This window comes from Bubalus kerabau, chromosome 1, assembly GCF_029407905.1.
Source record: "Bubalus kerabau isolate K-KA32 ecotype Philippines breed swamp buffalo chromosome 1, PCC_UOA_SB_1v2, whole genome shotgun sequence".
Lineage (NCBI taxonomy): Eukaryota > Metazoa > Chordata > Mammalia > Artiodactyla > Bovidae > Bubalus > Bubalus kerabau.
The window spans coordinates 170,896,976-170,908,563 of NC_073624.1; the positions used below are offsets into that span (position 1 = coordinate 170,896,976).

The 11,588-nt window shown below is 52.5% G+C and overlaps 1 protein-coding gene across 5 annotated transcripts in view; it reads left to right on the plus strand.

Moving 5' to 3' along the window:
• The window catches only part of TBC1D9B (TBC1 domain family member 9B), a 39,204-nt gene extending 31,183 nt beyond the window's left edge, over nt 1-8,021 (plus strand). For 2 of the 5 annotated variants that reach the window (XM_055539118.1, XM_055539126.1), the window contains 7 exons: nt 699-939; nt 1,308-1,373; nt 2,925-2,996; nt 3,226-3,276; nt 4,762-4,821; nt 5,585-5,691; nt 6,743-8,021. In XM_055539118.1, the coding sequence (XP_055395093.1) occupies nt 699-939; nt 1,308-1,373; nt 2,925-2,996; nt 3,226-3,276; nt 4,762-4,821; nt 5,585-5,691; nt 6,743-7,429 (1,284 nt within the window). In that variant the 3' untranslated portion in view covers nt 7,430-8,021. The remainder of the gene's footprint in view (nt 1-698; nt 940-1,307; nt 1,374-2,924; nt 2,997-3,225; nt 3,277-4,761; nt 4,822-5,584; nt 5,692-6,742) is intronic. The other 3 variants (XM_055539127.1, XM_055539131.1, XM_055539123.1) reach the window with 3 other exon arrangements.
• The last annotated feature ends 3,567 nt before the right edge of the window (nt 8,022-11,588 follow it).

Here is an 11,588-nt window from a genome sequence, read left to right on the forward strand (position 1 = left end):
GGTGTTCCGACGTCCTGTCAAGCTCCACTATCAGATATCACGTGGACTGCTCTTCCTGCAGAGCGGCAGGACTGTTGTCCGCAGCCTCCAGGGCCATCCTTGCCATAACCCCATGAAAAGAGAATTTTCCCTCCCAGGTGGTTTTAACAAAAAGCCCAGGGTTGATTGCTGGAGTGACTCAAGTTAGGGGTGTGGCTCCAGGACGCTGTTTGCCGCTGACCCCAGGCTGGGCCGCATGCACACGCCATGGCCTGGGTTGGGGACAAAGGGGTTCTCCAGGAAAAGTTCAGGTGCTGGTAACAGAGGAACGGGAAAGGGTATGAAGAACAAGCAGAAACAGCCATGTCTGCGCTGTCTGTCTGCTCTCCCTGTCATGTCCCATCTGCCCTTCCCGCTGCCCGGGGTTCAGCCCCCTAGGGAACCGCCCTGGGATGGCCTTCGGGTCAGAGTGGTCCAGCCAGTGGTCCGCTGTGCCTGGTGGTCCTCGGGCCCTGTCTCGACTCCCACGGCTCTAAACAAGGGGGTGACGGTGCCAGCGCCTGAGGTTCTGTGAGATGCTGTGTCTAGCCCAGCGCTCACTGCTCAGGAGGCTGTGGACTTGGATAGAGGAGGCGGGTGAACACACCAGTCAGCCTGGTGATCCTGAGCACCCAGGGCCCAGGAGGCCAGGCTGTCTCACCAGGCTGTGCCCCCTGCAGGCCAAGCACCTAGCAAGTCAGTACTGGGGGAGCAGCCGCCCTGCAGCTGTGCGTCGGGACCCCAGCCTGCCCTACCTGGAGCAGTACCGCATCGATGCCCACCAGTTCCGGGAGCTCTTTGCCAGCCTGACGCCCTGGGCCTGTGGCGCCCACACACCTGTGCTGGCAGGGCGGATGTTTCGGCTCCTGGATGAAAATAAGGACTCACTGATCAACTTCAAGGAGTTTGTGACAGGGATGAGTGAGTGGCTCTAGGGCCCTTTCTGAGGAAACTTCCAGGTACCAGTCCCAGCCAGCCTGCCCACCATAGCGAGCCTAGGGCAGCCTAGAGCCCTTAACCCTTGATAAAGGAGGGCAGTCTTCCCACAGAGATACGTGATATGAGCCTTCCCCACTCTCCCTTCCCCTCCCTCAGTTTGCTGCTGGAGGCTGGGTCTGCAGGCCCCGAGAAGGAGCAGGCCTGAGGCCTGGTGCTCACCCCGGGGCCTCTCCAGGGAGAGAGTCGGGCAGTGAGGAGCATCCCGCTGGAGCCCCCTGGAGGAGGAGGACTCAAATGTGGCCTGGCCACGGGGCTCTCGTGCCCTCCTGCCAGCCTGCCTTCCTCCACAGGTGGGATGTACCACGGGGACCTGACGGAGAAGCTCAAGGTTCTCTACAAGCTGCACTTGGCTCCAGGTGAGCGCCACCTCTCCCACTCCCCAGCAAGGGCTCTCCAGAGTGCAGAGCCGGACCTGCGGCCTTCCGAGGCACAGGCCTCTGTGCGTGGCTGGGCCTCGTGGCAGCTGGGCTCCCAGCACAGTGGAGGCTCCCTCATCCTGACAGAGTGCAGAGCAGCCAGCGGATGGGGCTGAGGCCGGGTCAGTCTCCGTCTGAGAGCAGGGCAGGGCCCTGCATGGCCTGGGGGGACGTGTGGGTGTCTCAGAGCTTCACGCATGGGCAGAGGCCCAGACGCAGCACCAGGCCCCTCCATGGACTCCCTGAGAGGGGGTGGCCACAGGAGTGGAGACTCAGGTTTGAGTCTTCTCAGTTCATTGGCTTGTCCTTAAATCTGTCAAGGACTCCTGTCTGTCACCAGAGGAGCAGCCTGGGGGCACCGCTGAGGCCCAGGGGAGGCTGAGGAGCCTGTGTGGCTCTCTCCCTTGCCTTCTCTCGCAGTGCGGGGCCCGCTGGGACACGGACAGTGGGTAGCCTGTGTCAGCCTAGCTCATCTGGCTCAGCAGACATGGCCACGCAGAATTCTCCAAGGGCTGGGGGTGGGCTTCCGTATTTTCACAGAGGGAGCTGAGACTGGGGCAGGCGAAAGTTCTAGCCCCAGGGATTCTGCTCTGGAGTAGAGCTGTCCTGGGTTCCTGCTGTTGTCCATGACCCTGACCCCGCCAGGGAGTCAGGAACTGCCTCAGAGTTGGCCGGAGTAATTTTTCATCCCAGAGACCTGACTGACTGGGGGCACGGCCCAGACTGTAGTTCTAAAGCTCCCTACAGGGCTCTCTGCATCCAGAGTTGGAGAGCCCTGCTTCTGACACATGTAGCCCAGGGATTCTTACCTGTGGCTGGTCTTTCCCTGTTGCAACAGGCAACACTGGTCTTGGGTACCTCCTTGGGAAGATTGGCACAGGCACTTCTCATTCTGCTGAGAGAGGCTTGAGCTGAGCAGACCCCACTGGGCCAAGAACCTATGGATGAGGGCACATGGGGCCGGCCCTGCCACTCCCAAACCACCTCTGCCCACCTTGCTTCACCTGGGGCCTAGTGACGGCCCATATCTGCCACCTCCCCACGGGCCATGCACCGTTAAACCTTCCTCACTCCCTCCCCCTCCACACAGTGGGGAGAATGGAACCAGGAACAGAGACTGTCACAGAGTGAGACAAGCCAGTACGTACTGGTATGGGACAGTGCCCAAGGGTATGACATGAGAACAGGTTGTCTGTGCCTGCCTGGCCCCTGTGCACGTGCCTGCAGGAGCTGGGAACATCCCGAAAGGATCCTCTGGGCCACAGCATCACGGAGTGGGGCAAAGGATGGCCGTTCAGCCGACTCCTCTGACTGGATGTATATTGCAGTTTCAAACACAGGGTACAAGTTACCCGGAAGCAGTCACCAGCTGTTAACCACTGTGACTACACACCATGTTGGTGGGCACACTCAGTAGGGGAGGGGAGGTTTCCTCTGGTGAGAGTCACTTTGTTCCCTCCTGCCCTCACTCTCCTCTCTCTCCGAACACAGCCCTGAGCCCCGAGGAGGCTGAGTCAGCCCTGGAAGCAGCCCATTATTTCACTGAGGACAGCTCCTCAGAAGGTGAGCATTCTCTACCACTGGCCTCAGGCTCTGTGCCAAGCAGAGTTGCTGAGGGCCGTGCGGGTGGCCTGCAGCCCTCCCCGGGCATGGGGGTGTGCTGCACGGGGGAGCTGCAGAACAAGGGCCAGGGCCCCAGGAGTATTCTCACTCCTGTTTCTCTTGTCTCTGCCTTCCTGGACCCTGGCTCCTCCTTCCCTCTGCCTCTGCTCCTCCTCGCTGTCCCTTCCAGCGTCTCCTCTGGCCTCCGATCTGGATCTTTTCCTGCCCTGGAAGGTTCAAGGTCAGTGCCTGGGGGGCAAGGGTGCCCCCTTTGCACTTGGCTTCCCCAGGGCCCTGGCCTTCGTCTTCTGAACACTCCCCTGCATGGTCAAGAGGCCTGGAAGCTCTTGGGCCCTGAGATGCCTCCTGTGTGGCTAAGTTCTGAATAGTCAGCTGCAGACCTGGGTGGAGAGCGGCAGCTGCCGTTCTTGCCGTGGGGGCAGAAAGTAGTGGCACACGCATCGTGGTGTTGCACAGGTGCCAGGGCATCACCTCCAGGCCACAGGGAAAAACGATTCTGTCCTCATGGTCATAGGAGAAACACAAAATACTATTGTTGCAAAACTGCCATTGTGATTACACAGGTGAGTGGAAGTAGAAAAGAGTGGTGGAGGCTTTCCTTGGAAACAGTTTTACGTTCCATACAACTTTTTAGTTGAGGAAAAATGTGTATGTTGAGTGCCTGTTGGAAGTCAGCCCTGTGCTGCATTTAAAGCCCTCAGGGAGCACTGGGCCCAGGGCGGTGGGGTATTCTGGGCTGGGATTTGGCAGTCAAGCTGGCAGTGTGTAATGCACCCAGAAAACCGACCAAAACACCACCCTGTCATTGCTCACGGGAGATAGGTAATAACACATCAAGGATAATACACACTCAAAAGGGAAACTAAAAGATACTATCAAGATACCCAAAGCAATCCTACTGACAATGTCAAAGGCTTACTTGACTGTGAAGCTTGAGGACCTTGATTTCAATTATACAAACTGAAAAAACAGATGTATCTTCTGTCATACTTGGAACCTAAGCAAATAGGCTTGTCCCAGGCACCTGAGGAGAGGCCACGGACTTGGGGTACAGAGCCCTGTCCTTGGTGCTCACGTAACCTCCGGGCAGCGGTCCATTCCCTGATGAAAACCCTGAGCCCAGAGGGCTGCACCCTTCCCTGTCACCACAGAGCTGCCGAGGGTCGGTTGGAGCTGGCACCTGCCTCCCCGCCTGACGTTCCCCCACCCGCACCCCCTCAGGGGGCAGGTCTGGGGGAGCTGGGCAGCCTGCTCTCCCCAGGTCCACGGTGCACACATATGTGTCAATTTAAGAGATACAGTGCTGATCACAGGACTCAGGGATGTAAAATTCTTCATCAGCTGGCGTGGCAGTTACAGGTTGAATTGCTAACCCAGACTCCCCCGAGTTTGACCTTTATCGGCAGAAAGTATAGAAGTTGTTGGTCTCAGAATTTTTGCCTGTAGCACGCATCACCGTTGATTTAAGAGCTGTGTGGTATGACTCGTATTCTTTGGAAAGAGAAGATGTGAGAGTTCAGTGGCTCTCTGGTTTAATGTAACCAGGTCGAGTGAGCTGGCCCTGTGTGGGGCAGAGAAGCAGCAGCCAGCAGGACCTGCTGGGCCAGGGCCCAGGACCAGGTCCACTTCCACAGGAAAGCACAGACCAGACCTTAGTGGTTTGGAGTCATAACAGAAGAATGTTCTTGTTCTTTTTGTTGTCCAGAAGTATTACAGCAGGAGGAGCAAGAGGAAGCTGGAAATGACATCCAAGATAAAAGAAGAGGTATATATGTGTGTGTGTGTGTGTGTGTGTGTGTGTGTATCTGCGGGTGCTGGTAGAGGTCCTAGGGTGGGTGGGATCTGGTCGCCCTGTCACTGTGGAATAACCCCCGTACCTTATGGCAGACACATGCCTGATAGCAGGGCTCTCCCTGAGGTAAAGGCCCAACCCATCAGCCACCCACCTCGCACTCATCAGTCCCAGGCTTGAATTTCCTGTGGCCACGAGCACCCCCAGCCATCACTGCCTCCCTCTGGGGGTGCCCTGGCTCTCCATGCCACCCTCTCTCCAGCCTCCACGTGGTCCCATCACCATCTTGGGGAGGACATAGTGGGGCCATCGTCATCAGCTTAGCTCAAACCTACTTCAGCATAGCTCAGGGGGGGACCCTTGAGTGGTCCTGCAGGGGTCCCCAGCCTCCAGGATCCAATGCCTGATGATCTGAGCTGCAGCTGATGTAATAATAATAGAAATAAAGTGCACAGTGAATGTAATGCACTTGAATAATCCTGAAACCATCCCACCCCCACACCCCCAGGCTCCAGAAAACCTGTTTTCCACGAACCTGGGCCCTGGTGCCAAAAAGGTTGCGGGCTGCTGTGTGTTTTTCCCATCACTACCTCCCCAAACACCAGGGTGCTTTGTAATAGGGCCCAGGTAACTTCATGCCAGATAATCCTTAAACCCCCTTACCCCTGCTACCAGCCCCCAGCCCTCTTTCTCTCATTTGACAGATGGAGATTAATCTTTTTCTTCCAACTCACAGAGGAGAAGGGAACTAGCCCTCCTGACTATCGGCACTACCTTCGAATGTGGGCCAAGGAGAAAGAGGTTCAAAAGGAGACGATTAAGGATCTTCCCAAGATGAACCAGGTAGGCCCAATCAGAATACCCAAGAGATGTTTCTGGAAAATTCCGAACAAGTCTGGACCCTCCCACCCTCCCCGCACCCCTGGAATGGAGGGATTCTCCTGCCTACCTTTAGACCCACCAGTCAGTGGCAGTCAGGGACTGCCTAGGAGGACAGGGGCTGGTTTTTCCAGGGCCTTGTTCAAACACTCCCTTGGTGCTGACTTGCTTTGATCGGCATCTGTGAACCAGAGAAGCGCTGGGGAAGGTCAGCCTCAATAGGCAGAAGCTCAATGCCGTTCATGAGCCAGCATCACGGCACTTGTCCCTCCGGCCTGGCTCTGAGCCGTGCACACAGGCCCACTTGCCTCCCCGCCGATAGTCACATGCGGGTCTCCAGGTCAGGACTGCGGCCTCCAGGGTCTTAACAGCCAGGACCACAGACATCTAATCAAAGGCCGCTGCTGAGCTGCAGCCTGATCACGGCCTGCTCTGCCCAGAGGTGCCCCTTGGCATCTGGGTGCTCTTTCATCCACAGGCCTTAAGAATGGGATGCCCTGTGGGGGGAGGTTTCATCCCATTCTCAGGCCAAGAGGCCTAAATGTGGTTTCAGGATCTGAACTTGACCTTTTCATCCTTCTCAACTAACCCAGGCTGCCTTACCTTGTCATCACTCTCTAAAGAGCTTTGTTAAGGAGAGTTGAAGTGGCTTCTAATTAAAGATCTAAAACACTCAAACTGATTCTAAAACACAGTGAAGTCCTTGTAGTCACTGGGTTTGAAAAGTTATAATAGACATAGGTCTGTCTCTGCTAACAGAACAGGCATAGAGAGACTCCAGATGTCTCTATATGTGCTAAAAGAAAGACGGCTGGAAAAGAAAGCCTTTCCCTCTGCACCTCGGTGTCCTAATCTGTGAAATGGATATGACAAGGCACAGCTATATAAAGATAACTAACAAGACAACACCCTCACACCAGTCAGAATGGCCAGCATTGTGAGACTGACTGAGCAGAGGTAGCCTGGCCCATCTTTTATCATCTCCCTGTCCCTTTTCTGTTTCCCCCCTCAAAAGGAGCAATTCATTGAGCTGTGCAAGACACTTTACAACATGTTCAGTGAAGACCCCATGGAGCAGGACTTGTACCACGCTATTGCCACAGTGGCCAGCCTGTTACTCCGCATCGGGGAGGTGGGGAAGAGGTTTTCTGCATGGCCAGGCAGAAAGTCCAGGGACAGTGCCCCCGATGAGGATGAGCCACCAGCCCCAGACCCCCCTCAAGATCCTGCCTGGGAACTTCAGCCACCAGCTGCAGGGGACCCCCAAGCCAAAGCAGGTGGAGACACCCACCTTGGGAAAACACCACAGGAGAGCCAGGTGGTGGGTGAAGGGGGCGGCGGGGAGGGGCGGGGCTCTCCCTCCCAGCCTCTGTCTGATGATGAAACCAAAGACGACATGTCCATATCCTCCTACTCCGTGGTCAGCGCTGGCTCCCTGCAGTGTGAAGACCTGGCTGACGACACAGTGCTGGTGGGCGGGGAGGCTCGCAGCCCTGTGGCCACCACCCACGGTGGGGGTACCGTTGACACAGACTGGTGCATCTCATTCGAGCAGATCCTGGCCTCCATCCTGACAGAGTCTGTGCTGGTGAACTTCTTTGAGAAGAGGGTAGACATTGGACTCAAGATCAAGGACCACAGGAAGGTAGAGAGACAGTTCAGCACCTCCAGTGACCATGAGCAGTCTGTGGTTTTGGGCTGAGGGCTCCAAGGCCTGCGGACTGGCCTCTCTTCCCTCCTTCCCTTTGTTTTCTCCTTAAGGACACATCCCTCCGGTTCTCCTCAGAATTGAGTTGTAAATAGAAAGAAGGCTCAACAGTCACAGTTGGGGCCAAGGCAGGGGGTGCCCAGCCCCTCATTCTGCCTTGGGCCTCCTGGCCCCTGCAGTGTTGGGGGCTCTGTGATCTGCCCTTGCTCGCCCTGCACTGTGGCCAGGCCACACCCTGTCCTCCTCCTCCTCCCCTGCGTGCTCTGGGGGCTTTCCTGCCACTGGGCACCAGGTATGGAGGTGGTGTGCCTGTTGGGCACCAACGTGGTGAGAGCTTCGAGATGCCTTCCAGGAGCCCCGAGCCTGCTTCTGGTTGAGGACACGGGCAGAAAGCATCCACTGCATCAGGGTGGGTTACCTCCAGCACAGATGTTCCCCTCAATTCTCTTTCAGCTCGTCATCCTCACCATTAACCTTAAAAACATATCCCTCGGGTCCTGATATGTTTCCTTGTATTCATTTCAGTTGGCTAAAAAGAATCACACTATGCTCAATGCCTTAATAAATCCCTGAAAGAATGAAAAACCACACTGTGTATAGAGAATTAATGTGACCCTCCACCACTGCTTCAGCCTCCTGGCTTCTCCCCAGGCAAGTATGGGGCTGAGGCCATACTCCAGAAGTTCCCAACACTTAGTCTCTCACAGGAAGTGAGGTTTCAAGACCCCAGGCAGGACAGGGACACGGAAGCTGCTGACACAGACTGGGCAGGGCGTGTGCAGAGCTGCAACCACAGAGAAAACCTGCTCTGGGGGGGTCAACAGCCAGGGTCTAGGGGTAGGAGCCGTGTGCTCAGGCCTGGCTGCAGTAAGCCTTTGGGTTCAGGAAGCAGAATGTAGGGACATGTGCAACAGGCTGAGCCATGAAGACCCCCTAGCTTTGCAGCAGGAGCTGATTATCATGTCCAGCATTTGCCCCCAACACAGTCACCCCTCATTTTTACTAAAAGATAACATCTCTGTGGCTCTTGTTTGGTTTTTTAATTGAATAGCCTTATTGAGGCAAAACTTACATGCCATAAAATTCAGTTGTTTGAAGCTACAATTCAGTGATTGTTAGTAAACTGAGAGCTATGCAGCCATCGCCACAATTCAACTTTAGAATATTTCCATCACCCCAGAAAGACCCCTCCTGCCCATGTGCTGCCAACGCCTGTATTCCCCCCCTCCCTCCGCAGCTCCAGGTACTACTCTATTTTATAGCTCTTTAGATTTTATCGATGTTTTTTAAAATAAAAGCCTCCATGATTTTACCTTGTGCACAAGTGCTGAGTCACTTTTCAATAAATACAGCAAAACAACATCAAGGAAACGTAACAACTTTTCTTTCTTAACAAGTCGGTAATGTAATTTTCTTTCTAGTGTTTACACAAGCTGACTACATGCTTTGTCATAAATTAATTTCAAAGGATTTACTGCCAGAAAGACTGTAATGAAATTATAGTTCTGGGCCATAAGGAAACTAAGGATATACATAAGAATTCCATGAAATTGGCAGTTTAAAATCAAATGGATTATAATCAATCAGAAAGATTTAAATAATTTGGAATGTAAATAAATGTTTTATATACCATGTAGAAGTATAAATCTGAGAGTATACCGAAGAAAGTAAAAAATATAAAAGAGGACATTAGCCTTTTTATGTGATAAGTGTATAAAAATACACAATATACTTTCATCTGTTAAATCATTTAACCTGGCATGATAGTCAAAATGTTTAATAACAAGAACATTTCCTGCATTAATGGTGGATTCTTTACCAACTGAGCTATTAGGGAGGCCCAATAACAAGAACAGTAACACTAAACAATATATGGATAATAAAGTTTTAAATATATTTGGATTCTGTAAGTAAACAGTGTATATTTTAAAACTCCTTACCAAGTGATCTGTTGGACCAAACTATTCATCGAGTCATTCTTATAATTTCCAAGAAAAAAATATGCATATGAATTTTAAAGGATTACATGTTTGTTGCAGAAAAAGGGAAAAATACAGAACAGTAGAAAAACAACTTTTCCTAGTATTTAAGACTACTATTCATTAGTCATTGTTTTGGTGTTTTTTCCCCTGTATTTATCTTTTTCAAAGTTGAACTCACATCATTTATGAAATTTTTATTCTGCCCTTTTCATTAACCACAAAACATTCTTTATAGCTGCCAGAAACTCTCATCCACAATGATGAGACTTGGAGATAAACAAAAACCACCCAAATGAGAACAGGAACCATTTATCAAGAGCTTGCTATAGAAGAGAAGTCAGCCACCATTACCTGTGTTTGGCAGAGACTAAAAGGTAGTCAGAAGAGTGGGAACGCCTTATGGTGAAAGCAAGGGAGGGCTTCAGGTATGCTCTGATCAGAGGCTGCTGGTGGGGAAGCAGGATGCCTTATGTGTTTGGTTTGGGGCGCATAATCGGCTTCCTCTTGATTGGTGGAGAAGTCTAAAAAGGTGGGCAACTGGTAGTCATTGACCAAGTCCTGACTGCTGTAGAAGTTGTGGTTTGGCTGGCGAGTGGAAGGGGGTCCGCTTGACGCACAGGTGATCATAGGTGGCTCCAGTCACTGTATCAGATCAGATCAGATAAGTTGCTCAGTCGTGTCCGACTCTGTGACCCCATGAATTGCAGCACGCCAGGCCTCCCTGTCCATCACCAACTCCTGGAGTTCACCCAGACTCACGTCCAGCGAGTCAGTGATGCCATCCAGCCATCTCATCCTCTGTTGTCCCCTTCTCCTCCTGCCCCCAATCCCTCCCAGCATCAGAGTCTTTTCCAATGAGTCAACGCTTCGCATGAGGTGGCCAAAGTACTGGAGTTTCAGCTTTAGCATCATTCCTTCCAAAGAAATCCCAGGGCTGATCTCCTTCAGAATGTACTTGTTGGATCACCTTGCAGTCCAAGGGACTCTCAAGAGTCTTCTCCAACACCACAGTTTAAAGGCATCAATTCTTCGGCGCTCAGCCTTCTTCACAGTCCAACTCTCACATCCATACATAGTCAGTCTCAAACATAATTTTTTAAGTTAACTGGTTTTTCTAATATATGCTATTGTGCAAAATTTGGAAAATATTAAAAATTTTAAATCACTTATAAAAAGTCATTTATAACCCTTGCCCATGCACATTATATGTAAACAAATAATGTTTGGTTTTACCTAACTGCTATTGTGTATACTTGGTAACTTCCTTGCTTCCTAACAATACACATGCTAGCATTTTCACTTCAAACTCTGTAATGGACCTGCATGATGGTCCATTCTTCAGAATACTTATTTCCACTTTTTTCCTGTTATACTTTGGTTAACATTCGTGCATAAATAATACATTTGGGTGATTCAGATTATTCTTTGGATCGAGATAAACGCCAGATTGTTTTCCCCTTTTACCAGCATCCTATAAGAAAGGTTGCTCTCTAACCACAGCCTTGTCACGACTGGGCGTTTTAAATTTTAACAAGATGATTTATATTGTCAGGCACGTGGTAATGTCTTGGTGGGATGGCGTTAGGGTCCCGGTGAGGTTGGAACATGAGGGATGCAATCTTTCCCCTCTGCTCTAAACGGGACTTGGTCTTCATCTTTCAGAGCAGAGCTTTCCTGGGATTGCAGGAAGGACTGATTTCGTTTTCAACCGGCGGGCGTTTCAGTTTCCCTCTCGGAATACCGTAGGGCTGGTGAACTGCCTATTTCCGCAGGATTCTCGGCGCTCCGGCTCAAACGATAACTCACCACCTCTGATCAGAGGTCCTGCAAATTCCAACCGTGGGCCCAGGGAGTCGGCCGGAGCAGGGAGGAGACCTCCGGCTTGCTCTTCCCCTACCTGAAGGGGCAGAAGAAATGGGACCAGGAAAGACCAGACCCCAAGAGCCGGCTGGAGACCCCGCCCCACCAACTTGAACATTCCCAGGGAGTCCGGGCTCAGACAGAGAACCGGTGACCTGACTGACGAAAACCCCAAACAGTGCCCAACTCGCAGCACAGATACCCTACTCCTGAGGGCGCCCAGGATCCCAGCTGACCGCTGACAAACGCTGGACATCCCACCTGCCCAGGTGCGCAGGCGGGCCGGAGCGCCAGCGGCCGCAGCCCAAGGC